This window comes from Lampetra planeri, chromosome 36, assembly GCF_965212315.1.
Source record: "Lampetra planeri chromosome 36, kcLamPlan1.2.h2, whole genome shotgun sequence".
NCBI lineage: Eukaryota > Metazoa > Chordata > Hyperoartia > Petromyzontiformes > Petromyzontidae > Lampetra > Lampetra planeri.
Genome location: NC_136142.1, coordinates 8,241,911 through 8,269,608, shown reverse-complemented (window position 1 = coordinate 8,269,608; position 27,698 = coordinate 8,241,911). Strand labels below are relative to the sequence as shown.

The window sequence follows — 27,698 nt, the reverse complement described above, 5'->3', positions numbered from 1 at the left end:
TAACCTACTCACGCCGGCTTGTGCCCGCCCTCACAGTCGGGCATATTTGCGGAATACACCACGCCGCCGTTGACCCTGCAGGCCATTGACCGAGCAACCCAACGTTCCTACCAGCTCCCTCCGCAGGAGGAATGTGTTTAGAGTCATGTTCGGAGGTGTGCTGGACCAGCAACGGATTGCCACGTTTTGTTGACGCGACAAACCTTTCTTTATCGGCCGCTCGGCGGGTTTGGTGGCGCCGGGTTTTAACGCCGCATTTATATTCACGCGACCTGACCCAGCGACACAAAAACAACCAACAACCGCCCTCCTCTCCTCCATTATGGACAAGATTCTGATGTCTCTTTCTCACGTCGGGTGGCTCTCCCGGTGCGGCAGCAGCGACAGCAGCAGCGGAAGCAGCAGCAGCAGCAGTAGCAGCAGCGGAAGCAGCAGCAGCAGCGGCAGCAGTAGCAGCAGTAGCAGCAGCGGCAGCAGTAGCAGCGGTGGCAGCAGCAGCAGTAGCAGCAGCGGCAGCAGCAGCGGTAGCAGCAGCGGCAGCAGCAGCGGAAGCAGCAGCAGTAGCAGCAGCAGCAGCAGCGGCAGCAGCAGTAGCAGCAGCAGCGGCAGCAGCAGCAGTAGCAGCAGCGGCAGCAGCAGCAGTAGCAGCAGCGGCAGCAGCAGCAGTAGCAGTAGCAGCAGCAGTAGCAGCAGCAGTAGCAGTAGCAGCAGCAGCAGTAGCAGCAGCAGCGGCAGCAGCAGCGGAAGCAGCAGCAGCAGCGGCAGCAGCAGCAGCGGCAGCAGCAGCGGCAGCAGCAGCAGTAGCAGCAGCAGCGGCAGCAGCAGCAGTAGCAGCAGCAGCGGCAGCAGCGGGAGCAGCAGCAGCAGCTTATTACCGGCCGTCATTGTCGCGACGGAAAGGGGCCCGGCTTCTCGCGTCGGCACCGTTGTCGCCGATCGAAAGCAAAAAACCGCGGGGTATCGTCGACCCGTGATTGATGAAAAAAAAATCAAAATAAAAGCACGTCCCGTGTCGATCGATCGAGTTTGAAATGAGGGCGCGATGCACGTTAGTCTCCGATCGAGCTGCCGTAATTGACGGGAGGATTATAAAATTTTTTTTATTAAATTAATCCGATTTTATTTCCACCCCAACCGGCAATCTCCGTGGCAACGAGGCCTGGTGTGATAAGCCCATCACAGGAAGCTCAATGGAAACGAAACGCGAGGATGGAAATGTTGACATTTCAAAAGTTGCCGGGCCCTTTGATAAGAAATCCAAAATAGCGTGCGATGTGACGCATGTGTCGTCTGGTCTTCGAGCCGGCTCGTGTTGGCCCAGTCACGAGATGCGAGACCTAAAGGTTAAATAAAGCCCTGTCGATTGAGTCTCGCTGCTTGTCAGTGGGGTGTTCACGATGGCCGTGTCACACTAAAAAACTAAACTTAAACATTTTTGATAATTGGTTTTTTTACCCTTCTATCTGGCAACAAAACTGACACCTTTTTTTACAAGGAGTCATGTTTGCATAAACCACAATACCTGCAGTCAAGGTGTCATCTGGTCCAACCCATGTGAGACTAGGCTCTAAGGAAAGCTGTCTCGGGTGTGGACCAATCAACTTCAAGGACAGTGCAAACATTATCAGAGTTACGTTTTTTGTTTGCATTATGACTGCACGTATTGTGGTCTATGCAAACATGACTCCTTGTAAAAAAGGTGTCAGTTTTGTTGCCAGATAGAAGGGTAAAAAAACAATTATCATATTTTTTACTGGCAAATGAGGTTCCAATGGTGTAAAACATTTTTATTTTATATGTAGCTCTTTTTCAGAAGTGACTTGGCTATCACAAACGATAGCTCAGCGAAGTACTCTCAAACGCGCATTGTTGAAGTTAAATGTGGAGCGATAGACCAGAGGACATGGAGACCACTGGGAGAGAGACACGCAAACTCCAAATATACAGCATCAGGCGTCAGGGTCGGGATCGAACCCACGACCTCCTGTACACCAGGCGAGGTAGTTAACATCTCCACGGAGAGAGAGAGACACGCAAACTACAAATATACAGCAGCAGGCGTCATCAGGGTCGGGATCGAACCCAAGACCTCCTGTATACCAGGCGAGGTAGTTAACATCCCGCCAACGTGACGCGAACACACGCACGTTCGGCTGTCATCATCGCCCTTCGCCACCATCATCCTCGGCCATCATCAATCCATTGCTGGATGAAGGCCTCCCCCAAAGCTGTAGATCAATTTCTCAAGGCCGTGCGATGTCATCACTCTCACGAGTTGATCTGGCCGCTCCATCTCCACACAGGACGTCCTGTGAGAGGCACGGTGGCTAAATGGTATCTCCTTCGACTCGTACGCAGGAGGTCGTGGGTTCGCTCCTGATCCTGATGCCTATACATTTTGCATTCTCAGGAAGAACGTAATCAACCAGGTAGGGTGTTGACTGTTATGTTATCCGACTCTCTGTTGTGTTACATGACATTTCTGAGTATACTAGATTTGTGTTTCTATTTCATTTATACCTGATGATGATTGCTTGTGTTGCAATCGAAACGTCGTTATGCTAGTATTTAATTTATTATTTTCTCTTTATACGTGACTTTTACCGAAATAACCAAAGAGTAATTCCTGCAGTCACGAACGCTCCAAATTAAGTTTGTGTATTTGGAGTTTGTGGCGTCTCTCTCTCTCTCTCGCCGCGGTTGTGTGGATGTTTTCTCCTGGTCCTACGGTGTTTCCCTCCACATTTCGACGTGCGCTTAGGTAGTAGTATGTGGCTGCTGCTATAATTTCACACGCGATGAGCCCGCTTTGTTGAGCCATCATTTTGTGATGGCTCAACGAAGACCGCATCTGAAGAGCTACACAACTCAGTGGGGCCTTGCCCTGGTCAAATACAATGAGGCAAATAAAAATATTATTCGGTTTTTTCGGTAAAGTCACGTAGGTAAAACATCAAAATTAATAAAAAAAAATTAATAAAATAAAAATCACGACGTTTCGGAGGCAACACAAGTCTCCGTCATCAGGTGGGACCGTCACAGCCAGATTAGCTGCATCAAGTGAGGCAATGATTCAAGATGTAATCCCTTAAAAGCAAGTTGAGGGGGGAGGAGAGGGGGGGGGGAGCTCATCAGAATGAAAAACCCTAAGAATATGAATCCTTGCAGTCACGAAAGCTTCAAATCTAGAAATAAAAAATACGTCACCTGGATTTGCTGAGTAATCGAATCGATGATCGTGAAGAGTAATGGATCACTTGGGTAATCGGATTACGACCCAGCTCCAGATGAAACCTATAAGTAGACGATACGCGTCCAGCCCGTAACATTTTTATTTTGTTTACACTTCCCATCAGTCGCGCAGCCTTCTGGGAGCGCACCATTTCAGCGGCATCATTCTTGCATAAATAGTCGCTCAAGCCTGGGGCGAGCCATTCAGACTCTGTCTACTTGACAGACCTGTTCTCCACCTGAAGACGGCTGCTTGCGTTGTGGCCGAAACGTCGTGAGAATTATCTTATTATGTTTTATTTTTATTATTTTATTATTTTCCTTCTACCGTGACTTTACCGAAAGAACCAAGACGATGAATCCATTGTCTCATCAGCAGTCAGGCTAGCTCATCAGCAGAGTCGGTCTTGCTCTGACCGATGACGGACGTGTATTTAGGTCAGGACTGGTTTCCACATTCAACGTCTCAATCGGCGGAGTCGAGCCTAACTTGAAAGCAACCCCAGCAGCAGCAGCAGAGAGAATGCACGATCATTTGCCAAGCGCCCGTGGCTTCCCCAGCGTTCCCGGGGCACATGCACAGACACACATATACACATGCACAGACACACGCGCAGACACACACGCATGCACACACGCACAGACACACAGAGGCACACGCACAGACACACAGAGGCACACGCACAGACACATGCGCACGGACGCACACGCACAGACGCACACGCACAGACGCACAGGCACAGACACACAGACACACACGCACGCACAGGCACACAGACACGCACGCACAGACACACACGCACAGACACACACGCACAGACGCACAGGCACAGACACACAGACACACACGCACAGACACATGCACAGACACACAGACACACACGCACGCACAGGCACACAGACACGCACGCACAGACACACACGCACAGACACACACGCACAGGCACACAGACACACACGCACAGACACACAGACGCACAGACAGACGCACAGACACACGCACAGACACACACGCACAGACACATGCACAGACACACACACAGACACACAGACACACACGCACAGACACACAGGCACAGACACACACGCACAGACACACACGCACAGACAGACACACACACGCACAGACACACAACACGGTTAGCGCAGAAGTAGTGTTTGTGGCGGAGACAGCCACGGCACGAACGAGGGGGGAGGAGGAGAGAGAGAGGGGGGGGGGCGGTGGGTGCAGGGGGTGGGTAGCCAGGTAAGGATATTGGTGGGGGGTGGTGGGAGGGAGGGGACCAAGCCCGTGTCGCCATGACAACCAGGTGTGCGGGGAGGGTCCCTCTGGTTCCGCCTTTTGTTCCCATCGCTCTTTGTCCGCGTCCGTCATTGCGGCTTGTGCCCGACCGACGGCTGCCCGCCCGCCCGCCGTTATTGAATGAATTGTTACGGCAATCGTTGTCGTGGGTCGCTCCGCTCGCTTGCTGACAGCCGATCGTGTCCCCCCCCCACCCTGTCCCCCCCCACCACCCCCTGTCCCCCCCCCCACCCACCACCCACCAACGCGTGGACTTGTGCCGGGTTGACGTGGCGCCTCCAGCCAAGACAACCTCTTCCCACGTACGATCAGCCTCAGGTAAGGCGACGCGTCGTGGTGGTTGGTTGTGGCGGTGGTGGTGGTGGTGGTGTTTGGTGGTGGTTGACGTTGGTGGTGGCGCTGGTGACGGTGGTGGTGGCGATGTTTGCGCGCACGCAGTTTGTAATCCGGCACTCGCCAATGACGGAAACAATGAAAGGCACGAGCCACATTCGTCTGCGATTGTGGCCAAGCGACCCAAACCGTGAACCCGTTAATTAGCACGACATCGAGACGCATAGGGACTCTACACAGAGAATCGTAGAGATACACGGAGACACAGAGAGATACATACACACTCATAGAGATGCATAGGGACTCTACACAGAGAATCGTAGAGATACACGGAGACACAGAGAGATACATACACACTCATCGAGACGCATAGGGACTCTACACAGAGAATCGTAGAGATACACGGAGACACAGAGAGATACATACACACTCATAGAGACGCATAGGGACTCTACACAGAGAATCGTAGAGATACACGGAGACACAGAGAGATACATACACACTCATAGAGACGCATAGGGACTCTACACAGAGAATCGTAGAGATACACGGAGACACAGAGAGATACATACACACTCATAGAGACGCATAGGGACTCTACACAGAGAATCGTAGAGATACACGGAGACACAGAGAGATACATACACACTCATAGAGACGCATAGGGACTCTACACAGAGAATCGTAGAGATACACGGAGACACAGAGAGATACATACACACTCATAGAGACGCATAGGGACTCTACACAGAGAATCGTAGAGATACACGGAGACACAGAGAGATACATACACACTCATAGAGACGCATAGGGACTCTACACAGAGAATCGTAGAGATACACGGAGACACAGAGAGATACATACACACTCATAGAGATGCATAGGGACTCTACACAGAGAATCGTAGAGATACACGGAGACACAGAGAGATACATACACACTCATAGAGACGCATAGGGACTCTACACAGAGAATCGTAGAGATACACGGAGACACAGAGAGATACATACACACTCATAGAGATGCATAGGGACTCTACACAGAGAATCGTAGAGATACACGGAGACACAGAGAGATACATACACACTCATAGAGATGCATAGGGACTCTACACAGAGAATCGTAGAGATACACGGAGACACAGAGAGATACATACACACTCATAGAGATGCATAGGGACTCTACACAGAGAATCGTAGAGATACACGGAGACACAGAGAGATACATACACACTCATAGAGATGCATAGGGACTCTACACAGAGAATCGTAGAGATACACGGAGACACAGAGAGATACATACACACTCATAGAGATGCATAGGGACTCTACACAGAGAATCGTAGAGATACACGGAGACACAGAGAGATACATACACACTCATAGAGATGCATAGGGACTCTACACAGAGAATCGTAGAGATACACGGAGACACAGAGAGATACATACACACTCATAGAGATGCATAGGGACTCTACACAGAGAATCGTAGAGATACACGGAGACACAGAGAGATACATACACACTCATAGAGATGCATAGGGACTCTACACAGAGAATCGTAGAGATACACGGAGACACAGAGAGATACATACACACTCATAGAGATGCATAGGGACTCTACACAGAGAATCGTAGAGATACACGGAGACACAGAGAGATACATACACACTCATAGAGATGCATAGGGACTCTACACAGAGAATCGTAGAGATACACGGAGACACAGAGAGATACATACACACTCATAGAGATGCATAGGGACTCTACACAGAGAATCGTAGAGATACACGGAGACACAGAGAGATACATACACACTCATAGAGATGCATAGGGACTCTACACAGAGAATCGTAGAGATACACGGAGACACAGAGAGATACATACACACTCATAGAGATGCATAGGGACTCTACACAGAGAATCGTAGAGATACACAGAGACACAGAGAGATACATACACACTCATAGAGATGCATAGGGACTCTACACAGAGAATCGTAGAGATACACAGAGACACAGAGAGATACATACACACTCATAGAGATGCATAGGGACTCTACACAGAGAATCGTAGAGATACACAGAGACACAGAGAGATACATACACACTCATAGAGATGCATAGGGACTCTACACAGAGAATCGTAGAGATACACGGAGACACAGAGAGATACATACACACTCATAGAGATGCATAGGGACTCTACACAGAGAATCGTAGAGATACACGGAGACACAGAGAGATACATACACACTCATAGAGATGCATAGGGACTCTACACAGAGAATCGTAGAGATACACGGAGACACAGAGAGATACATACACACTCATAGAGATGCATAGGGACTCTACACAGAGAATCGTAGAGATACACGGAGACACAGAGAGATACATACACACTCATAGAGATGCATAGGGACTCTACACAGACTATCGTAGAGATACACGGAGACACAGAGAGATACATACACACTCATAGAGACGCATAGGGACTCTACACAGAGAATCGTAGAGATACACGGAGACACAGAGAGATACATACACACTCATAGAGATGCATAGAGACTCATAGAGAATTGTAGAGATACACAGAGACACAGAGATACATACACACTCATAGAGATGCATAGGGACTCTACATAGATAATTGTAGAGATACACGGAGACACACAGAGTTACATGGAGACACAGAGAGATACATACACACTCATAGAGATGCATAGAGATACGTAGAGAATTGTAGAGATACACGGAGACACACATAGTTACATGGAGACACAGAGAGCTACATACACACTCATAGAGATGCATAGAGATACGTAGAGAATTGTAGAGATACACGGAGACACACAGAGTTACATGGAGACACAGAGAGCTACATACACACTCATAGAGATGCATAGAGATACGTAGAGAATTGTAGAGATACACGGAGACACACAGAGTTACATGGAGACACAGAGAGATACATACACACTCATAGAGATGCATAGAGATACGTAGAGAATTGTAGAGATACACGGAGACACACAGAGTTACATGGAGACACAGAGAGATACATACACACTCATAGAGATGCATAGAGATACGTAGAGAATTGTAGAGATACACGGAGACACACAGAGTTACATGGAGACACAGAGAGCTACATACACACTCGTAGAGATGCATAGGGACTCCTAGAGATACATGGAGACAGAGAGTCACACGGAGACACAGAGAGAGTTACATGGAGACACAGAGAGCTACATACACACTCATAGAGATGCATAGATAATTGTAGAGATACACTGAGACACACAGAGATACATGGAGACACAGAGAGCTACATACACACTCGTAGAGATGCATTCAAGACAAGCCACATTCGCGGTGCGACTGTGGCCATGCTACCAAAGCTACGGACCGCACGGTGAACCCACTGGGGTGGGCTTTGCCCTCCTTCCACACAAGGGGAGGAGGAACAGCGGACACGGCACCAATGCTCTGTCTGCTGTAGCCCTCTGGTCGCGGTCACCAGCCGCAGGCCTCGGTCATTCACGGTGGGTGACATCCCCCGGTGCGACGTCTCAGTCGTCGTGGTGGTTTACCCGACGGACGACGACGACCACGATGCCGGTTGCAACCACGAATCGTCAAGACGTCTTTTCGATTGAAAGCTTCTTTCGTGACTGCAGCAGGGATTCATCTTCTTGGTTCTTTCGGTAAAGTCATCACGTAGAAGGGAAATAATAAAATAATAAACATAAAACAATAAAAAAAAGTATTTTTAATTTGAAACTTTCGTGACTGCAGGGATTCATCTTCTTGGTTCTTTCGGTAAAGTCATCACGTAGAAGGGAAATAATAAAATAATAACAATAAAAATAAATATATTATTACCCTTCTACGTGACTTTACCGAAAGAACCAAGAAGAAGACGTCTTTTGTGCAACGGATCGCTCTCCAACGGCACGACCCGTGGCGCCGCTGCTGCTACTGCTGCCGCTGTTCCTGCTGCTGCTGCTGATGCTGCTGCTGATGCTGCTGCTACTGCTGCTGCTGCCGCCGCCGCCGCTGCTGCTGCCGCTGATGCTGCTGCTGATGCTGAACGCGGCGATCTCCTCGCCCGGCAAATCAGTCGTCAGTCGGAACGGCAGTCGCGGGAGCCTGCGGCGAGTTGCAAAACGCCACGGTGGCGATGAGATGTCAACTGCCTCGCCTGGTACGCAGGAGGTCGTGGGTTCGATCCTGACTCTGACGATGCCTGCTGCTGCTGCTGCTGTGTATTTGGCGTTTGCGTGTCTCTGTCTCTCTCTCTCTCCCTGCGGTCGCGTGGATTTTCTCCGGGTCCTCCGGTTTTTTCCCTCTACATGAAGAATCGACGACATCACGCGTTTAGAGTCTGTGGCTGCTGTAATGTGTGTTGAACTTGCATAGCGTTGGACTTCTTTCGCAGCATACGTTGCCCAACCGTGCTTAATCGGAGGTGCGGGGAAGGGACAACACACTCAACAAGGGTTGGGTTTGACGTGAGGGTTATGGTTGGGTTTAATAATAGGGTTAGGGTTAGGCTTAATGTCAGGGTCAGGCTTGATGTTCACACGACGTTGAGCAACTTCGCTGAGCTATCATTGTGTGATAGCCAGGTCGGTTCTGAAAACAACAGCTACTAACTACATCGCTCACGGGGGCCTTAGCTGGTTAAATAAAATGAAATAAAAATAGTCAAGTAGTTTGAGTTTGCTCTGCCCGTGTCTGCCGCGTGTACTGCCCGGCTCTCTGGGAGTGTTGGATACGGTACCCATCGCTGGGTTCCATCGAATATTGTCGACGGTTTGCACGTTTTGCACCGCCAAGTGTGCAGACGCGCTCCTGAAGAAGTTCAGTTCTCAGCGAAAAACGCGTTCGGCGAGAAAGGCCACCCGCGGTCATCGCCATCATCATCGTCATCATCATCGTCATCGCCACCATCATCGTCATCACCATCATCATCGTCATCACCACCACCATCACTATCGTCATCGCCACCATCATCATCACTATCATCGTCATCGCCACCGTCATCACCAACACCATCATCATCACCATCATCATCACCACCTCCATCGCCACTGTCATCACCGCCACTATCATCGTCATCGCCACCGTCATCACCAACACCATCGTCATCACCATCATCACCATCGCCACCACCATCATCGCCACCACCATCGTCATCACCATCATCATCGCCACCGTCATCATCAACACCACCGTCATCATCACCATCGTCATCGCCACCAGCATCACTATCGTCATCGCCACCACCATCGTCATCACCATCATCATCGCCACCGTCATCATCGCCACCGTCATCATCACCACCGTCATCATCACCATCGTCATCGCCACCGCCATCACCATCATCATCGTCATCGCCACCGTCATCGCCACCTCCATCGCCACTGTCATCACCACCACGATCATCATCATCGCCATCGTCATCGCCACCGTCATCACCACCACCATCATCATCACCATCGCCACCATCACCACCACTATCATCACTGTCGCCATCATCAGCACCACCATCATCATCGCTATGGTCATCGCCATCGTCACCAACATCATCACCATTGACACCGCCACCATCGTCAATGGCACCCCCACGTCCAGGACCCCTCTCCGCTGTGGCTGGAGGAGCGGGACAGGTGCCCGCTCCGGCCTGCCAGACGCCTGGAAAACATTCGGAGAAAATTAATCCCTCATCATCATCGTCATCAGCAATCGTCATCATCATCAGCAGCAATCATCATCATTGTCATCAGCAATCATCGTCGTCATCAGCAATCATCATCATCATTGTCATCAGCAATCATCGTCGTCATCAGCAATCATCATCATCATTGTCATCAGCAATCATCATCATCACTGTCATCAGCAATCATCATCACTGTCATCACCATTCCTCATCGTCATCAGCAATCATCCTGTCAACACAAGCGACAATACCGGTTTGCGGGAATTCGCCAGCGGTTCTCCTACGGATAGACTCGCCTCCGCCATAGGAATGTGGAATTTCCCCCAACGTCCCAGGGTTGCTACGGAAATGACCATTTACCGTCGTGTGCCCAAGCATATACTGTACTGTACCACTGGGTGGGGAGCGGTGGCGCGGTGCTTAGCACACGGAACCCGGCGACCCGAGCTTGACTCGCGCTCGCAACGAACATGATAACCGGCTCTGTGCCTCCCCTAGGTCGACTCGGCCTCAAGTGAGTTGCCTCGTTTGGTGTGGTAATCATCGCCACTGGGGAGACAAAGGCGGCCGGGCGTGGTGCTGGCCACCCACCCCCCCTCGTGTGCCGTGCCGGCCTTCATAGGTGCTGCTGCTACTGCTGCTTGCTAAGAGAACTTCCCTCTATAGGCTACACAGCGCTGTACAGTCATAGACGGATGTGACTCTTTGTGTGAAGGAGCATCATTGTGCGTGTTCACGCGTGTGTTCACGCGTGAATGCGTGCGTGTGGATCTGTGTGCGTGTGTGAATGTGGATCTGTGTGTGTGTGTGAATGTGGATCTGTGTGTGTTCACGCGTGAATGCGTGCGTGTGGATCTGTGTGCGTGTGTTCACGCGTGAATGCGTGCGTGTGGATCTGTGTGCGTGTGTGAATGTGGATCTGTGTGTGTGTGTGAATGTGGATCTGTGTGTGTTCACGCGTGAATGCGTGCGTGTGGATCTGTGTGCGTGTGTTCACGCGTGAATGCGTGCGTGTGGATCTGTGTGCGTGTGTGAATGTGGATCTGTGTGTATGTGTGAATGTGGATCTGTGTGCGTGTGTGAATGTGGATCTGTGTGTGTGTGAATGTGGATCTGTGTGTGTGTGTGAATGTGGATCTGTGTGTGTGTGTGAATGTGGATCTGTGTGTGTGTGTGAATGTGGATCTGTGTATGTGGATCTGTGTGTGTGTGAATGTGGATCTGTGTGTGTGTGTGAATGTGGATCTGTGTGTGTGTGTGAATGTGGATCTGTGTGGGTGTGTGAATGTGGATCTGTGTGTGTGTGTGAATGTGGATCTGTGTGTATGTGTGAATGTGGATCTGTGTGTGTGTGTGAATGTGGATCTGTGTGTGTGTGTGAATGTGGATCTGTGTGTGTGTGAATGTGGATCTGTGTGTGTGTGTGAATGTGGATCTGTGTGTGTGTGTGTGAATGTGGATCTGTGTGTGTGTGTGAATGTGGATCTGTGTATGTGGATCTGTGTGTGTGTAAATGTGGATCTGTGTGTGTGTGTGAATGTGGATCTGTGTGTGTGTGTGAATGTGGATCTGTGTGTGTGTGTGAATGTGGATCTGTGTGTGTGAATGTGGATCTGTGTGTGTGTGAATATGGATCTGTGTGTGTGTGAATGTGGATCTGTGTGTGTGAATGTGGATGTGTGTGTGTGAATGTGGATCTGTGTCTGTGTGAATGTGGATCTGTGTGTGTTCACGCGTGAGTGCGTGCGTGTGTGAATGTGGATCTGTGTGTGTTCACGTGTGAGTGCGTGCGTGTGTGTGTGAATGTGGATCTGTGTGTGTTCACGTGTGATTGTGTGTGTGTGAATGTGGATGTGTGTGTGTGAATGTGGATCTGTGTGTGTTCACGTGTGATTGTGTGTGTGTGAATGTGGATGTGTCTGTGTGAATGTGGATCTGTGTGTGTTCACGTGTGAGTGCGTGCGTGTGTGTGTGAATGTGGATCTGTGTGTGTTCACGTGTGATTGTGTGTGTGTGAATGTGGATGTGTCTGTGTGAATGTGGATCTGTGTGTGTTCACGCGTGAGTGCGTGTGTGTGTGAATGTGGATCTGTGTGTGTTCACGTGTGAGTGCGTGCGTGTGTGTGTGAATGTGGATCTGTGTGTGTTCACGTGTGATTGTGTGTGTGTGAATGTGGATGTGTGTGTGTGAATGTGGATCTGTGTGTGTGTGTGTGAATGTGGATCTGTGTGTGTGTGTGAATGTGGATCTGTGTGTGTGTGTGTGTGAATGTGGATCTGTGTGTGTTCACGCGTGAGTGTGTGTGTATGTGGATCTGTGTGTGTGTATGTGGATCTGTGTGTGCGTGTGTGAATGTGGATCTGTGTGTGTTTACGTGTGAGTGCGTGCGTGTGTGAATATGGATCTGTGTGTGTGTGTATGTGGATCTGTGTGTGTGTGTATGTGGATCTGTGTGTGTGTATTGGTGTGTGAGTGTGTGTGTGTGAACGTGGATGTGTGTGAGTGTATATTGGCGTGTGAGTGTGTATTGGTGTGTGAGTGTGTGTGTGTGAACGTGGATGTGTGTGAGTGTATATTGGCATGTGAGTGTGTATTGGTGTGTGAGTGTGTGTGTGAACGTGGATGTGTGTGAGTGTGTGTTGGTGAGTGTGTGTGTGTGTGAACGTGGATGTGTGTGTGTGTGAACGTGGATGTGTGTGAGTGTGTATTGGTGAGTGTGTGTGTGTGTGAACGTGGATGTGTGTGTGTGTGAACGTGGATGTGTGTGAGTGTGTGTTGGTGAGTGTGTGTGTGTGTGAACGTGGATGTGTGTGTGTGTGAACGTGGATGTGTGTGAGTGTGTATTGGTGAGTGTGTGTGTGTGTGAACGTGGGTGTGTGTGTGTGTGAACGTGGATGTGTGTGAGTGTGTATTGGTGAGTGTGTGTGTGTGAACGTGGATGTGTGTGAGTGTGTATTGGTGAGTGTGTGTGTGTGTGTGTGAACGTGGATGTGTGTGAGTGTGTATTGGTGAGTGTGTGTGTGTGTGTGTGAACGTGGATGTGTGTGTGTGTGTGTGAACGTGGATGTGTGTGAGTGTATATTGGCGTGTGAGTGCTTGCGTGCGTGCGTGCTCGAGTGTGTCTGAGTGCCCTCAACTTCCTGGGTCTTCTCTTCAAAGGAAACTTGTTGTGTCGATGGCCTCTCATCGGCTTGGAAGTATAATTGACCTGCATTGTGTTGCAGCAATCATAACAGCAACACAATCACGTCGACTTGAAACATCGCGCCTCCGACGCTCGTAGCGAGAGAGCGAGAGATGACGGCTGTATGTACAGGCGGTCCTCGACTTACAGACACCCGCACTTACGAACACCCGACTTACGAACACCCGCACTTACGAACAGCGACATGCGTGTGCACCTACGTTTCTACGTACGAACTTCTTCTTCTTTTGCGCGCTGCACGTAGCCAACCGCGCTAATCGGAGGTGCGGGGGGGGGGGGCTGGGACTGGGTAAAGGCGACAAACTAAACACGAGAAGCAGTTCCGAAGAAGCGAGGTGCGAGATTTTCGTTGAGAGGAGGGGAACGGAGCGGCCGTATACCGTTCCGGCCTTCACAGGTGCTCGCTAACAGCACTTGCCCCAACAGTCTGTTAAGGCTACACGGGGGATCTTTTGTGTGCGCGTACAAACGCGAGTTGCGCGCGTGCGCGTGTGCGCGTGCGTGTGCAAGTGTGGGTGTTCGAGCGTCTGAGAGCTCGTGTCAGCTCCCTTCAAGCTTCGGCAAGAAATTCAATTCACCCACGCTCCGTTCCCGCGCACGAGCGCGCGAGCGTTCTGGGCGCGCGTTTAAAAAGTTAAATTTATCCTTCGTCAGCCACCCCCCCACCACCCCCCCCCCCAGCTTCATCCCAGCGTCGCGTCACGTGGTCACGAATCCATTGGGACGCTCCGCAGGGCGCGCCGTTGGCGAACGACGCGCGCCGCGGAAGCGGACTCCACAGAGCTACTGCCGAGGACGGGGGAGGGGGGGGGCAGGGCGACCCTCCGGCCTGCTGGTCCACCGCGCGTGACCCCCCCCCCCCACTCTCCACGACGCCGCCTTCACCCGCCTTGTAACCGGCACACTCGACCACACACAAGGGGGCGGAGACGGGGGGGGGGGCAGGCGCATCATTATGGCCGGCTCGCCGTTTAAATCCCGCACACCCTCCCCCCCCAACCCCCCAGCCTTGTCTGGGCAACATTGCGGAGCGCCAGTGAATAATTCAGGCGGCGCCCTCGACGCCCGCTGCGTCTTGCGTTAACCCTCTCCTCGCTCTCCTCGCCCGCTCGCTCGCTCGCCCGCTCGCCCGCTCGCTCGCTCACCCGCTCGCCCACCCGCTCACTCGCTCGCTCGCCCGTGCTGCGTTTTAAAGCCTCTCCTCTCGCACGGCGCAAAGACGCGCTCGCCACCGGTCGGATCGATGACAACGATCGTAACAACAACGACGACGACGATAACAACGTTTGTAACTTTCAACGGACCCTTTGTCAAGCCACTGCTGGATGAAGAGGCCTCCCCCCACCCCCTCCTCCCTCCCGCCAGGGCTCTGCGGTGCGAGGATGGAGCCGGCGAGATTCCCCTTCCAGTGTCGTTCGTTTGCCGCCCCTCCGCCCGCTGCTCCGTCGAGCGAGTGCAGGCTCCAGTGGGTTTTACCTGCAGGGGTCGGGGTGTTTCTCGCACGAAAGCTTTAGACGTCACAGCTGCGTTGCTGTTCGGGAGTTGACCGAGAGAGAAAATCCGGCCAACACTGATAAGAGCGTTGCCCAAATCGGCGGTATTTGACGATGAGCAAAATTAATCTTTGCCTTGACAGCTTTCCCGTCGGCTAATTTAAACGCTTCTGAAGACACGCAACGCAAGTTGGCCAAAATCTTTTACGTAATCAATTTTTTTGCGTAATCCGCGGCTGTGCGAGTGTTTTTTGTGTTTGCTAAACTCGTTCTAAAAGAAAGTTACGAAACTAAACTATTTTAATTTGACCAGGTAAGGTCCCACTGAGCCGTGTCGCTCTTTTTCAGAAGTGACCTGGTCACCACACACGATAGCTCAACGAAGTGGCGTCATCATCACGTGGACATTTAAAGCAGTGACCACATACTCTGAACGCACACATTGATTCTAAACGTGGAGGAAAAAACCGGAGGACCCGGAGAAAAATCCACGCGACCACGGGGAAGAGAGACGCTACAAACTCCAAATATACAGCAGGCATCGTCAGGGTCATGATCAAACCCACAACCTCCTGTATACCAGGCGAGGTAGTCAACATCTCCACGGGGAGAGAGAGAGACACCGCAAATTCCAAATATACAGCAGCAGGCGTCGTCAGGGTCGGGATCGAACCCACGACCTCCTGCCCACCAGGCGAGGGAGTTAACATCTCCATGGGGAGAGAGAGAGAGACACGCAAACTCAAAATATACAGCAGCAGGCGTCGTCAGGGTCGTGATCGAACCCACGACCTCCTGCCCACCAGGCGAGGGAGTTAACATCTCCACGGGAAGAGAGAGAGAGAGACACCGCAAACTCCAAATATACAGCAGCAGGCGTCATCAGGGTCGTGATCGAACCCACGACCTCCTGCCCACCAGGCGAGGGAGTTAACATCTCCACGGGAAGAGAGAGAGAGAGACACCGCAAACTCAAAATATACAGCAGCAGGCGTCGTCAGGGTCGTGATCGAATCCACGACCTCCTGCCCACCAGGCGAGGTAGTCAACATCTCGTAGCCGCCACCGCGACGATGCTACTGACATTTTGCACTCCCAGAAGAAGGCCGTGTGTGCGGATGATGGGTTGTGGAAGCAATGTTTAAGCGTTCTTTCTATCATCACGATCCGAGGGGCAGATAGCCCTGTGGGTGTCCACTCCACATTCCCTCGTGTGTTCCCACCGTCCTGCGTCCCGAGCCAACGCGCTCAGTTCGCCACTTGCAGTGTTCACGTTGGCGCCCAGCCGCGACACGCGCGCCGTCCAAACAGCGCCCCGTTTCCTTCTCGTCACCTGCGTGTTGGTCGCTCGTCGTACGCTCACACGCACGCACGTGTTCGCACGCACGTGTTCGCACGCACGTGTTCGCACGCACGTGTTCGCACGCACGTGTTCGCACGCACGTGTTCGCACGCACGTGTTCGCACGCACGTGTTCGCACGCACGTGTTCGCACGCACGTGTTCGCACGCACGTGTTCGCACGCACGTGTTCGCACGCACGTGTTCGCACGCACGTGTTCGCACGCACGTATTACGTACGTACGCACACGCGTACGCACACGCGTACGCACACACGTACGTACGCACATGCGTACGTACACGCGTACGCACACGTACACGCGTACACACACACGTATGTATAACGCACGTACGTACACGCGTACGCACGTGTGTTGCACTTCTTTGGCACCGTACGTAGCCAAGCGGAGGAAGGACAAAAAAAACACGAAACGCAAACAGCATTTTTTTTTAGAAATAACTTTGATGATTTAAAATTGCATAAGCTCGAGTGGCTTCCTGACATCGGCAGGGAGGTTATTATCGCTGCATGGCAAGTACGCCGGGCTTCTTTCGCACCGCACGTAGCCAACCGTGCTACATCGGAGGCGCGGCGAAAGGACAACGAGCTAAACGCACAAAGCGGTTCTCAAGAAGTAACTTTTCAATCGAGATGATGATGATGATGATTTAAAAGCTGGACCCAGCCATTGGGAAGGCGCTCATTGAGCCCTAGCGTAGACGCGGCAGCAGTGGGGGCCCCCCTTCCGTAGAGACCCCCCCCCCGTCGCCCGCTTATCAGCCCTCGTTTCATTCACCGCCCGCACAAACGGCGCTCCTGATTATTCCTGAGCAACGAGGGGGGGTTGGGGTTGCGTCGTTGCCGTGGGCCGAGCAAAGCCACGGATCGATTACGGAATCGTGATGTCGGATGCCGAGGGGGGTGGGAAGGAAATCCACATACTGGCGTCCTAAGAGCGGAGGGCACAGGTTAGCGGGCAGCGGAGCAAGTAGGTTGTTGGCACACGCTTTGCTGTGCACGATCGACGATGCCTGCTTTTTTGTGGATAATTTTGCGTGTGATGGGTGTGTGTGTGTGATGGTTAGGTGGTGTGTGATGGTTAGGTGGTGTGTGTGTGATGGTTAGGTGGTGTGTGTGTGTGATGGTTAGGTGGTGTGTGTGTGATGGTTAGGTGGTGAGTGTGTGATGGTTAGGTGTGTGTGTGTGTGATGGTTAGGTGGTCTGTGTGTATGATGGTTAACTGTGTGTGTGATGGTTAGGTATTTGTGTGTGTGTGATGGTTAGGTGGTGTGTGTGTGCGATGGTTAGGTGGTCTGTGTGTATGATGGTTAGCTGTGTGTGTGATGGTTAGGTATTTGTGTGTGTGATGGTTAGGTGGGTGTGTGAGTGATGGTTGTGTGTGTGTGTGTGTGATGGTTAGGTGTGTGTGTGATGGTTAGCTGTGTGAGTGATGGTTGTGTGTGTGTGTGATGGTTAGGTATTTGTGTGTGTGTGATGGTTAGGTGTGTGTGTGAGTGATGGTTGTGTGTGTGTTTGTGTGATGGTTAGGTGTGTGTGTGATGGTTAGCTGTGTGAGTGATGGTTGTGTGTGTGATGGTTAGGTGGTGGGTGTGAGTGATGGTTGTGTGTGTATGTGTGATGGTTAGCTGTGTGAGTGATGGTTGTGTGTGTGATGGTTAGGTGGTGGGTGTGAGTGATGGTTGTGTGTGTGATGGTTAGGTATTTGTGTGTGTGTGATGGTTAGGTGGTGGGTGTGAGTGATGGTTGTGTGTGTGTGTGTGTGATGGTTAGCTGTGTGAGTGATGGTTGTGTGTGTGTGTGATGGTTAGGTGGGTGTGTGAGTGATGGTTGTGTGTGTGTGTGTGATGGTTAGGTGTATGTGTGTGAGTGATGGTTGTGTGTGTGTGTGTGTGATGGTTAGCTGTGTGAGTGATGGTTGTGTGTGTGTGTGTGATGGTTAGGTGGGTGTGTGAGTGATGGTTGTGTGTGTGTGTGTGATGGTTAGGTGGTGGGTGTGAGTGATGGTTGTGTGTGTGATGGTTAGGTATTTGTGTGTGTGTGATGGTTAGGTGGTGGGTGTGAGTGATGGTTGTGTGTGTGTGTGTGTGATGGTTAGCTGTGTGAGTGATGGTTGTGTGTGTGTGTGATGGTTAGGTGGGTGTGTGAGTGATGGTTGTGTGTGTGTGTGTGTGATGGTTAGGTGTATGTGTGTGAGTGATGGTTGTGTGTGTGTGTGTGTGATGGTTAGCTGTGTGAGTGATGGTTGTGTGTGTGTGTGTGATGGTTAGGTGGTGGGTGTGAGTGATGGTTGTGTGTGTGTGTGATGGTTAGGTGTATGTGTGTGAGTGATGGTTGTGTGTGTGTGAGTGTGTTCGGTAGCGCTGTAGAGGTGAGCGCACTGCGTTACGAACCCAGCGCCGCGAGTTCGATTCCCGCTCACGGCCAACAACAGTGCGCGAATATTTGAATCGGTCCTGGGCCACCCGTAGGTCGACTCGGCCTCAAATGAGTACCTGGCGCGGTGTGTAAAGGCGGCCGGGTGTGGTGCTGGCCACCCACCCCCTCGTGTGCCGTGCCGGCCTTCAAAGTTGTTCGCTATCAGCACTTGCGCTACTCGGAGGATCTTTGTGTTTGGGGCTTTTGTTGAGCGTTTTCTACGTTGTTTTAGGATTGTGTGCTTCACGTGTGTGTGAGTGTGAGTGTGTCTGTATGTGAGTACTGTAGCACTGTGTGTTTCTTTGTCTTTGTGTGGAGCGGTGGCGCAGTGGTTAGCACACCGCACCTCTCACTGCCAACGTCTCAACTAGTCCTGGCCTCGCCTAGATTGACTCGGCCTTAAGCGAGTATCCCGGCGTGGTGGTATATAACATCAGCAGTGGGAAGACAAAGGCGGCCGGTTGTGGCCCTGGTCACACCACACAAATCCTCTTGTGTAATGTCCGGCCCTCATAGGTGCTCGCTAGCAGCACTTGTCCCAACAGTCTTTGCAGGCTATAACAGTGGGGGGGGACCTTTGTCTGTGTGTGTGCGTGCGTGCGCGTTCACCCGCCCATGACTCTGTTTGCTACCTTCTCATTAAAGAGGCACCTCAAGTCTCTGGTCCGTGTTCGACACGTCTCGGTGCGTACTCGCTGCGTGCGCAACAAGACCCTGTGCATTGTGCCACCCAAACCCCCTCGTGTGCCACACAGCGCCGGCTCCCATCGGTGGTGCCGCTGCGATTCCCCCACCGGCACTTGTCCCCAACAGCCCACGGCCCCCGCCAAACAGCGGTGACGATTTCTCCGAAACCTGGTCCCTGGGCCTCCCCTAGGTCCACTCGGCCTCAAATGAATACCTGGCCGTGTGAACTTCGCCACCGGAGAGGTGGTGGCGTGGTGCTGTGTGTGTGTGTGTGCGCACGTGATGCGCATCGCCACGTGCCGGCCTTCGTAGGCGCCTCGCTCGCCCCGGGCGCAGGGAGACGGACACGTGGCAGAGCCGAGCAGCGTAGCGAGGCAAAACGTGCCTTTCTTTTTAAATCCTTTATATTAAGTTCGCTTGCTTGCTTGCTTAGGACCGTGCAAATCTTTCGGTCGTTTTTTTAACCCACTTCCCGTGATCCAATCGAGCTGACATTTTGCACACAGACTCGTTGTGCGAGACAATTAATGTTCGTGAAAAAATGTTTCCAAAATTTTACACTTTTTAGGGCAAAAATATTATATTTAATTACCAATTGTTTAATGGTGCAATGCAATCATCTGACCCATAGGTGGCAGCCATCTCAAGCCAGAGGACGAGAGGACTCTAGCCGCCACGCATATAAAGGATTTATAGTGAAAAACTTTTTTTACGGGTTAATTTTTTGAAACACGACAAACCCTCCCGTCTCGGGGGGGGGGGGGGGGGGGGGTTCAGCTGTCACGGTTTTGCAGCTTCGCGCCCAATTCGTACGTCTGCACGCCGAACTTCTTCCGCGCCGTACGTAGCCGACCGTGCGCGAACAATGTATGGAGGGTTCAGCTTGCCGATGATGCCCCCACCCACCGGGGCTCGAACATTCTCGAGATTTCCGTGCAGCGTCGTCGCAACTGCACTGCTCGCGACGACGACGCTGCTGCTGCTGCGGCTGCTGCTGCGGCTGCTGCTGCTGCGGCTGCGGCTGCTGCGGCTGCTGCTGCTGCTGCTGCTGCTGCGGCTGCTGCTGCTGCTGCTGCGGCTGCTGCTGCTGCTGCGGCTGCTGCTGCTGCTGCTGCGGCTGCTGCTGCTGCTGCTGCTGCGGCTGCTGCTGCTGCTGCGGCTGCTGCTGCTGCTGCTGCGGCTGCTGCTGCTGCTGCTGCGGCTGCTGCGGCTGCTGCTGCTGCGGCTGCTGCTGCTGCTGCGGCTGCTGCTGCTGCTGCGGCTGCTGCTGCTGCTGCGGCTGCTGCTGCTGTTGCTGCGGCTGCTGCTGCTGCGGCTGCTGCTGCTGCGGCTGCTGCTGCTGCTGCGGCTGCTGCTGCTGCTGCGGCTGCTGCTGCTGCGGCTGCTGCTGCTGCTGCGGCTGCTGCTGCTGCTGCTGCGGCTGCTGCTGCTGCTGCGGCTGCTGCTGCTGCTGCTGCTGCTGCTGCGGCTGCTGCTGCTGCGGCTGCTGCTGCTGCTGCTGCTGCGGCTGCTGCTGCTGCTGCTGCTGCTGCGGCTGCTGCTGCTGCTGCGGCTGCGGCTGCTGCTGCTGTTGCTGCGGCTGCTGCTGCTGCTGCTGCGGCTGCTGCTGCTGCGGCTGCTGCTGCTGCGGCTGCTGCTGCGGCTGCTGCTGCTGCGGCTGCTGCTGCTGCGGCTGCTGCTGCTGCGGCTGCTGCTGCTGCTGCGGCTGCTGCTGCTGCTGCGGCTGCTGCTGCGGCTGCTGCTGCTGCTGCTGCGGCTGCTGCTGCTGCGGCTGCTGCTGCGGCTGCTGCTGCTGCTGCTGCTGCGGCTGCTGCTGCGGCTGCTGCTGCTGCTGCTGCGGCTGCTGCTGCTGCTGCGGCTGCTGCTGCGGCTGCTGCTGCTGCTGCGGCTGCTGCTGCGGCTGCTGCTGCGGCTGCTGCTGCTGCTGCGGCTGCTGCTGCGGCTGCTGCTGCTGCTGCGGCTGCTGCTGCTGCTGCGGCTGCTGCTGCGGCTGCTGCTGCTGCTGCTGCTGCTGCTGCGGCTGCTGCTGCTGCTGCTGCTGCGGCTGCCGCTGCTGCGGCTGCCGCTGCCGCTGCTGCCGCTGCCGCTGCTGCTGCGGCTGCTGCTGCTGCTGCTGCTGCGGCTGCTGCTGCTGCTGCTGCTGCTGCTGCGGCTGCTGCTGCTGCTGCTGCTGCTGCTGCGGCTGCTGCTGCGGCTGCTGCTGCTGCGGCTGCTGCTGCTGCTGCTGCTGCGGCTGCTGCTGCTGCTGCGGCTGCTGCTGCTGCTGCGGCTGCTGCTGCTGCTGCTGCTGCTGCTGCGGCTGCTGCTGCTGCTGCTGCTGCTGCGGCTGCTGCTGCTGCGGCTGCTGCTGCTGCTGCTGCTGCGGCTGCTGCTGCTGCTGCTGCCGCAGGAGAACGACACGCGGGCCCCCCGTTTCGTCCACCCCGTGCGTCCCGGGTCGTCACCACGCCGTGGTTGCTCCCCAGCCTCCAGTGAGGAGGAGGAGGAGGCAGCAGTGACGTTCAACTGGCCCCGATTTGTCCTCCTGCAGTGTACAGCAGTGGACGCGGATACAACTGCAGTGCCGTACGCTACGTACATTTGTTGTCGTTCTGTGCGTTTGTCGTACGGGGTATATTTTTAGCACTCGAAAATCCGAATCGACAGCTTTTTTTTTTTAACCTTGGAAAAAACTTCCCGTTTAATGTTCGTGCTGATGTAGGGGAACGTAAAACTAAAGGGTGGGTGTCGTGTCACGAGCCGTGAACCCATTCCGGATTGCGGAACTCGGATTTGCCGATTGCGGCTGTGTTCAACAACGCAACCCCCAGCGATGGGCGAGGTGGCTAGGAGATGTTAACTACCTCGCCTGGTACACAGGAGGTCGTGGGTTTGATCCCGACCCTGACGCCTGTTGCTGTATATTTGGAGTTTGCGGTGTCTCTCCTCCCGTGGTCGCGTGGATTTTTCTCCAGGCCCTCCGGGTTTTCCCCTCCGCATTTAGGATCAACAACACGCGTTCAGATGATTTGGCTGCTATAAACTGTCCACACGATGATAAGCCGCTTCGTTGAGCGATCACTTGCGGCCAGGTCGCTTCTGCAAAAGAGCCTTGTAGCCCAGTGGGGCCTTACCGGGTAAAATAAAATAAAAATTTGTTTCGTTTAATACACCAGGGGTCGAGATGACCGCCAAATCGAGTTGTAGTGTGTGGCTCGTGTAGATAGAAGCCACGTTCAGAGAGACACTTCCTCGTGTTACGGCCTTTTAATAATTAACGCGACAAGAGGAGTCGGCTGCGTGCAAAGGTAAAACGTGCACTGGGCTAGAATGGCCCAGTCTGTCGCACTAAAAGGAGCAGAGAATGCAAAACAAACAAAGATCCCCCGTGCAGCCTTAACAGACTGTTGGGGCAAGTGCTGTTAGCGAGTAGCAGCACCTGTGAAGGCCGGCACGGCAAACGATGGGGGTGGGTGGCCAGCACCACGCCCGGCCGCCTTTGTCTCCCCAGTGGCGATGTTTACACACCGCACCAGGTACTCATTCGAGGCTGAGTAAATCTCCGGGGAGGCCCAGGACCGGTTCAGATAATCGTCGCTGGTGTTGGCCGTGAGCGGGAATCGAACTCGGGTCGCCGGGTTCGTAGCGCAGCGTAGCGCTAACCACTACACCACCTTTCCCCACACTAAAGGAGTGACCAGACACACACATCTGAGTTACCACGGTTAAACGGAGTTATTCGGCAAACACATGAGGACGCCGTGGTGGCGAGATGCTAACTACCTAGCCTGGTATGCAGGAAGTCGTGGGCTCGATCCCGACCCTGATGACGCCTGCTGCTGTATATTTGGAGTTTGCGTTTCTCTCCCTCCCTCCCTCTCCCCGTGGAGATGTTAACTACCTCGCGCGGTATACAGAAGATCGTGGGTTCGATCTCTACCCTGACGCCTGCTGCTGTATATTTGGAGTTTGCGGGTCTCTCCCTCCCTCTCGCCGTGGAGATGTTAACTACCTCGCCCGGTATACAGGAGATCGTGGGTTCGATCCCGACCCTGACGCCTGCTGCTGTATATTTGGAGTTTGCGGGTCTCTCCCTCCCTCTCGCCGTGGAGATGTTAACTACCTCGCCCGGTATACAGGAGATCGTGGGTTCGATCCCGACCCTGACGCCTGCTGCTGTATATTTGGAGTTTGCGGGTCTCTCCCTCCCTCTCGCCGTGGAGATGTTAACTACCTCGCCCGGTATACAGGAGATCGTGGGTTCGATCCCGACCCTGACGCCTGCTGCTGTATATTTGGAGTTTGCGGGTCTCTCCCTCCCTCTCGCCGTGGAGATGTTAACTACCTCGCCCGGTATACAGGAGATCGTGGGTCCGATCCCGACCCTGACGCCTGCTGCTGTATATTTGGAGTTTGCGGGTCTCTCCCTCCCTCTCGCCGTGGAGATGTTAACTACCTCGCCCGGTATACAGGAGATCGTGGGTCCGATCCCGACCCTGACGCCTGCTGCTGTATATTTGGAGTTTGCGGGTCTCTCCCTCCCTCTCGCCGTGGAGATGTTAACTACCTCGCCCGGTATACAGGAGATCGTGGGTCCGATCCCGACCCTGACGCCTGCTGCTGTATATTTGGAGTTTGCGGGTCTCTCCCTCCCTCTCGCCGTGGAGATGTTAACTACCTCGCCCGGTATACAGGAGATCGTGGGTCCGATCCCGACCCTGACGCCTGCTGCTGTATATTTGGAGTTTGCGGGTCTCTCCCTCCCTCTCGCCGTGGAGATGTTAACTACCTCGCCCGGTATACAGGAGATCGTGGGTCCGATCCCGACCCTGACGCCTGCTGCTGTATATTTGGAGTTTGCGGGTCTCTCCCTCCCTCTCGCCGTGGAGATGTTAACTACCTCGCCCGGTATACAGGAGATCGTGGGTCCGATCCCGACCCTGACGCCTGCTGCTGTATATTTGGAGTTTGCGGGTCTCTCCCTCCCTCTCGCCGTGGAGATGTTAACTACCTCGCCCGGTATACAGGAGATCGTGGGTCCGATCCCGACCCTGACGCCTGCTGCTGTATATTTGGAGTTTGCGGGTCTCTCCCTCCCTCTCGCCGTGGAGATGTTAACTACCTCGCCCGGTATACAGGAGATCGTGGGTTCGATCCTGACCCTGACGCCTGCTGCTGTATATTTGGAATTTGCGGGTCTCTCTCTCTCCGTGCTCGCGTGGACTTTTGTCCAGGTCCTCCGGCATTTGCCTCCACGCTTAGAATCAACGTCACGCGTTTGTGAGTCTTCGGCTGCCGCGTATAAGTTTCCACGCGGGTGACAATCAGCCGCTCCGTTGAGCTATCACTCGCAATGGCCACGTGGCTTCCGAAGCAAGGAGCTACGTGGCTCAGTATGACCTTAGCTGCTACAGCAAATCGTTTTCGACCTGGTTGTTGTGTTTAATAAAAAAAAAAAAGGGGGTTCGATTTAAAGCTTTCGTGACTGCAGGGATTCATCTTCTTGGTTCTGTCAGACGCTGTCTTTCCGACAGACCTGTTCTTCACCTGTGGAGGGCTGCTTGCGTTGTGGCCGAAACGTCGTGGTGAGAATTATTTTATTACGTTTTATTTTTATTATTTTATTTGTTCCCTTCCACGTGACTTTACCGAAAGAACCAAGAGGGAAAAAAGGGGTCCTTCACTCACTCAGACAGTGCGTCATCGCCCCCCCATCCCACCCCACCTCCCCCTTCACGGAAAGTGAACGAGACCGACCGCCCATTAAAAATGGATGCGTCAGTTTGCGTTCTCTCGTCGGGCCTCCCTCTCACGGACCCCGCCTCGATCTCTTCCTTTCCACGGAGGAGCTGTAGCAGCGTGAAATGACTCCGCGACTGAATGAATGATAAACTACGTTCATGCTCTAGGCCCCTACATGGAGAAATTGAGTGTGGGTTTGCCCATATGAGGAATACTGGGACGGGAATTGACCGATGTTTAACGGGACCGTGCTTGACCCCCGTGCTCGATCAATGCTCGAGCACAAGGTTGGATATTTTGAAAACAAAAATGTTTCGATCGTTAAAGTCATTCCTGAGCGCAACGATTTCTGGATCCAAAGAGGCGATTTGTGGATCGGGAAATGTGCCCACATTAGGCCGCCCCTGCGACGTTCATCGCCTCCCTTCTACATTAAAATAACTCATCATACGTTCTGCGCGGATTCGTTTTATCCTGTTACAGCGCGCGCGCACGCGCACACTCTCACCTCGTTAATCCCTGCCGCAACAGGGGGCTGGCAACAGCGATTGTATATGTACGGTGCTATGCAAGTGTTGTGTGCATTGCGCTGTGTCTTGGGGCTATGCCACCCACTTTTCCTGCGCCGGAGAGCCAAACCCGGGCTTATTTTGTATTCGGCGTGAGACCAATTAGCAAAAAAAAAAAGCGTGGCAGTACCCTGCGATAAAAGTTCAGCGGCGCAAATACCGGCACCGGATCTCGGTTCCAAATCAATTCCTGATGCCACCCCGACACGCAGATGCCAATTCCTGGGCAGTTTGCAACCCGGGTGGGTGGGTGGGTGAGTGGTTGAGTGGGTGGGTCCGTGAGTAGGTGAGTGGGTGGGTGAGTGTGTGGGTAGGTGGATTGGTGAGTAGGTGGGTGGGTGGATGGTTCAGTGAATGAGTGGGTTGGTGAGTGTGTGGGTAGGTGGATTGGTGAGTAGGTGGGTGGGTGGATGGTTCAGTGAATGAGTGGGTCGGTGAGTTGGTGAGTGTGTGGGTAGGTGGATTGGCGAGTAGGTGGGTGGGTGAGTTGGTGAGTGGGCGGGTGGGTGAGTGAGTGGGTGAGTGGGTGAGTTGGTGAGTGGGCGGGTGAGTGGGTGAGTGGGTGGGTGGGTGAGTTAGTGAGTGAGTTAGTGGGTGGGTGAGTTGGTGAGTGGGCGGGTGGGTGGATGGATGGGTCTGTAGGTGGGTAGGTCAGTGATTGGGTGGGTGAGTGAGTGGGTGGCTATGTGAATGGGTGAGTGAGTTGGGGGGCGCGGGGGTGAGCGGTAGGGTTGCTAATCTTCTGCACTGTAGACCCAACCCGGACGTAGTGTTTTTTCAGTCGGCATGAGCTATATTAGCAACACCGTGAAGCGTCAATACCGGTAGCAGACAACTTGGTTCCAATCTTAACTTCCTGTCACCCAATAACACGCAGGCGCCAATTCCTGGACTTTCTAGGTCGAATTAAAGCATGTGTCTGCATACGTGTGTCTGCGTACGTGTGTCTGCGTACGTGTGTATGCGTACGTGTGCATAAAATAGGTCGACTCAGCCTCAGATAAGCATCGCCACTAGGGAGACAAAGGCGGTCGGGCGTGGTTGCTGGCCACCCACCCCCATTGTGCGCTGTCCCGGCCTTTGACAGGTGCTACTCGCTAACAGCACTTGCCCCAACAGTCTGTTAAGGCTACACGGGGAATCTTTGTCTTTGCATAACATGAGCACTGTAGAGACAAAGGTGGCCTGGTGTGGTGCTGGCCACCCCCCACCCCTCCTCCCCCTCTCGTGTGTCGTGCCAACCTTAATAGGTGCTCGCTAACAGCACTTGCCTCAACAATCTATGCAAGGCTAAACAGGGCGAATCTTTGTCTTTCTTTTGTCGTTGAACGCGAACTCGCCGTTTATGTAACGTGCATGAGGTTACCAATCCTACAAAAATACAAATATCCCAATCCTACAAAAATACAAAGATCCCAATCCTACAAAAATACAAAGATCCCCCGTATAGCCTTAACAGGCTGCTGGGGCAAGTGCTGTTAGCGGGCACCTATGAAGGCCGGCACGGCACACGAGGGGGGTGGGTGGCCAGCACCACGCCCGGCCGCTTTTGTCTCCCGAGTGTACGATGTTTGCTCCACGTCGTACGGGGTACTCGTGTGAGGCCGAGTCGACCTAGGGGAGGCCCAGGACCCGTTCAGATAATCGTCACCTCT

General features: G+C 53.3%; 1 protein-coding gene across 1 annotated transcript in view; it reads left to right on the top strand.

Annotated features, from left to right (window-relative positions):
* Positions 1-27,698, top strand: part of RAP1GAP (RAP1 GTPase activating protein) — a 206,650-nt gene that overhangs the window by 70,315 nt on the left and 108,637 nt on the right. Inside the window, 1 exon segment of the mRNA XM_078611272.1 lies at positions 4,817-4,852. Within this exon segment, the coding sequence (XP_078467398.1) occupies positions 4,817-4,852 (36 nt within the window).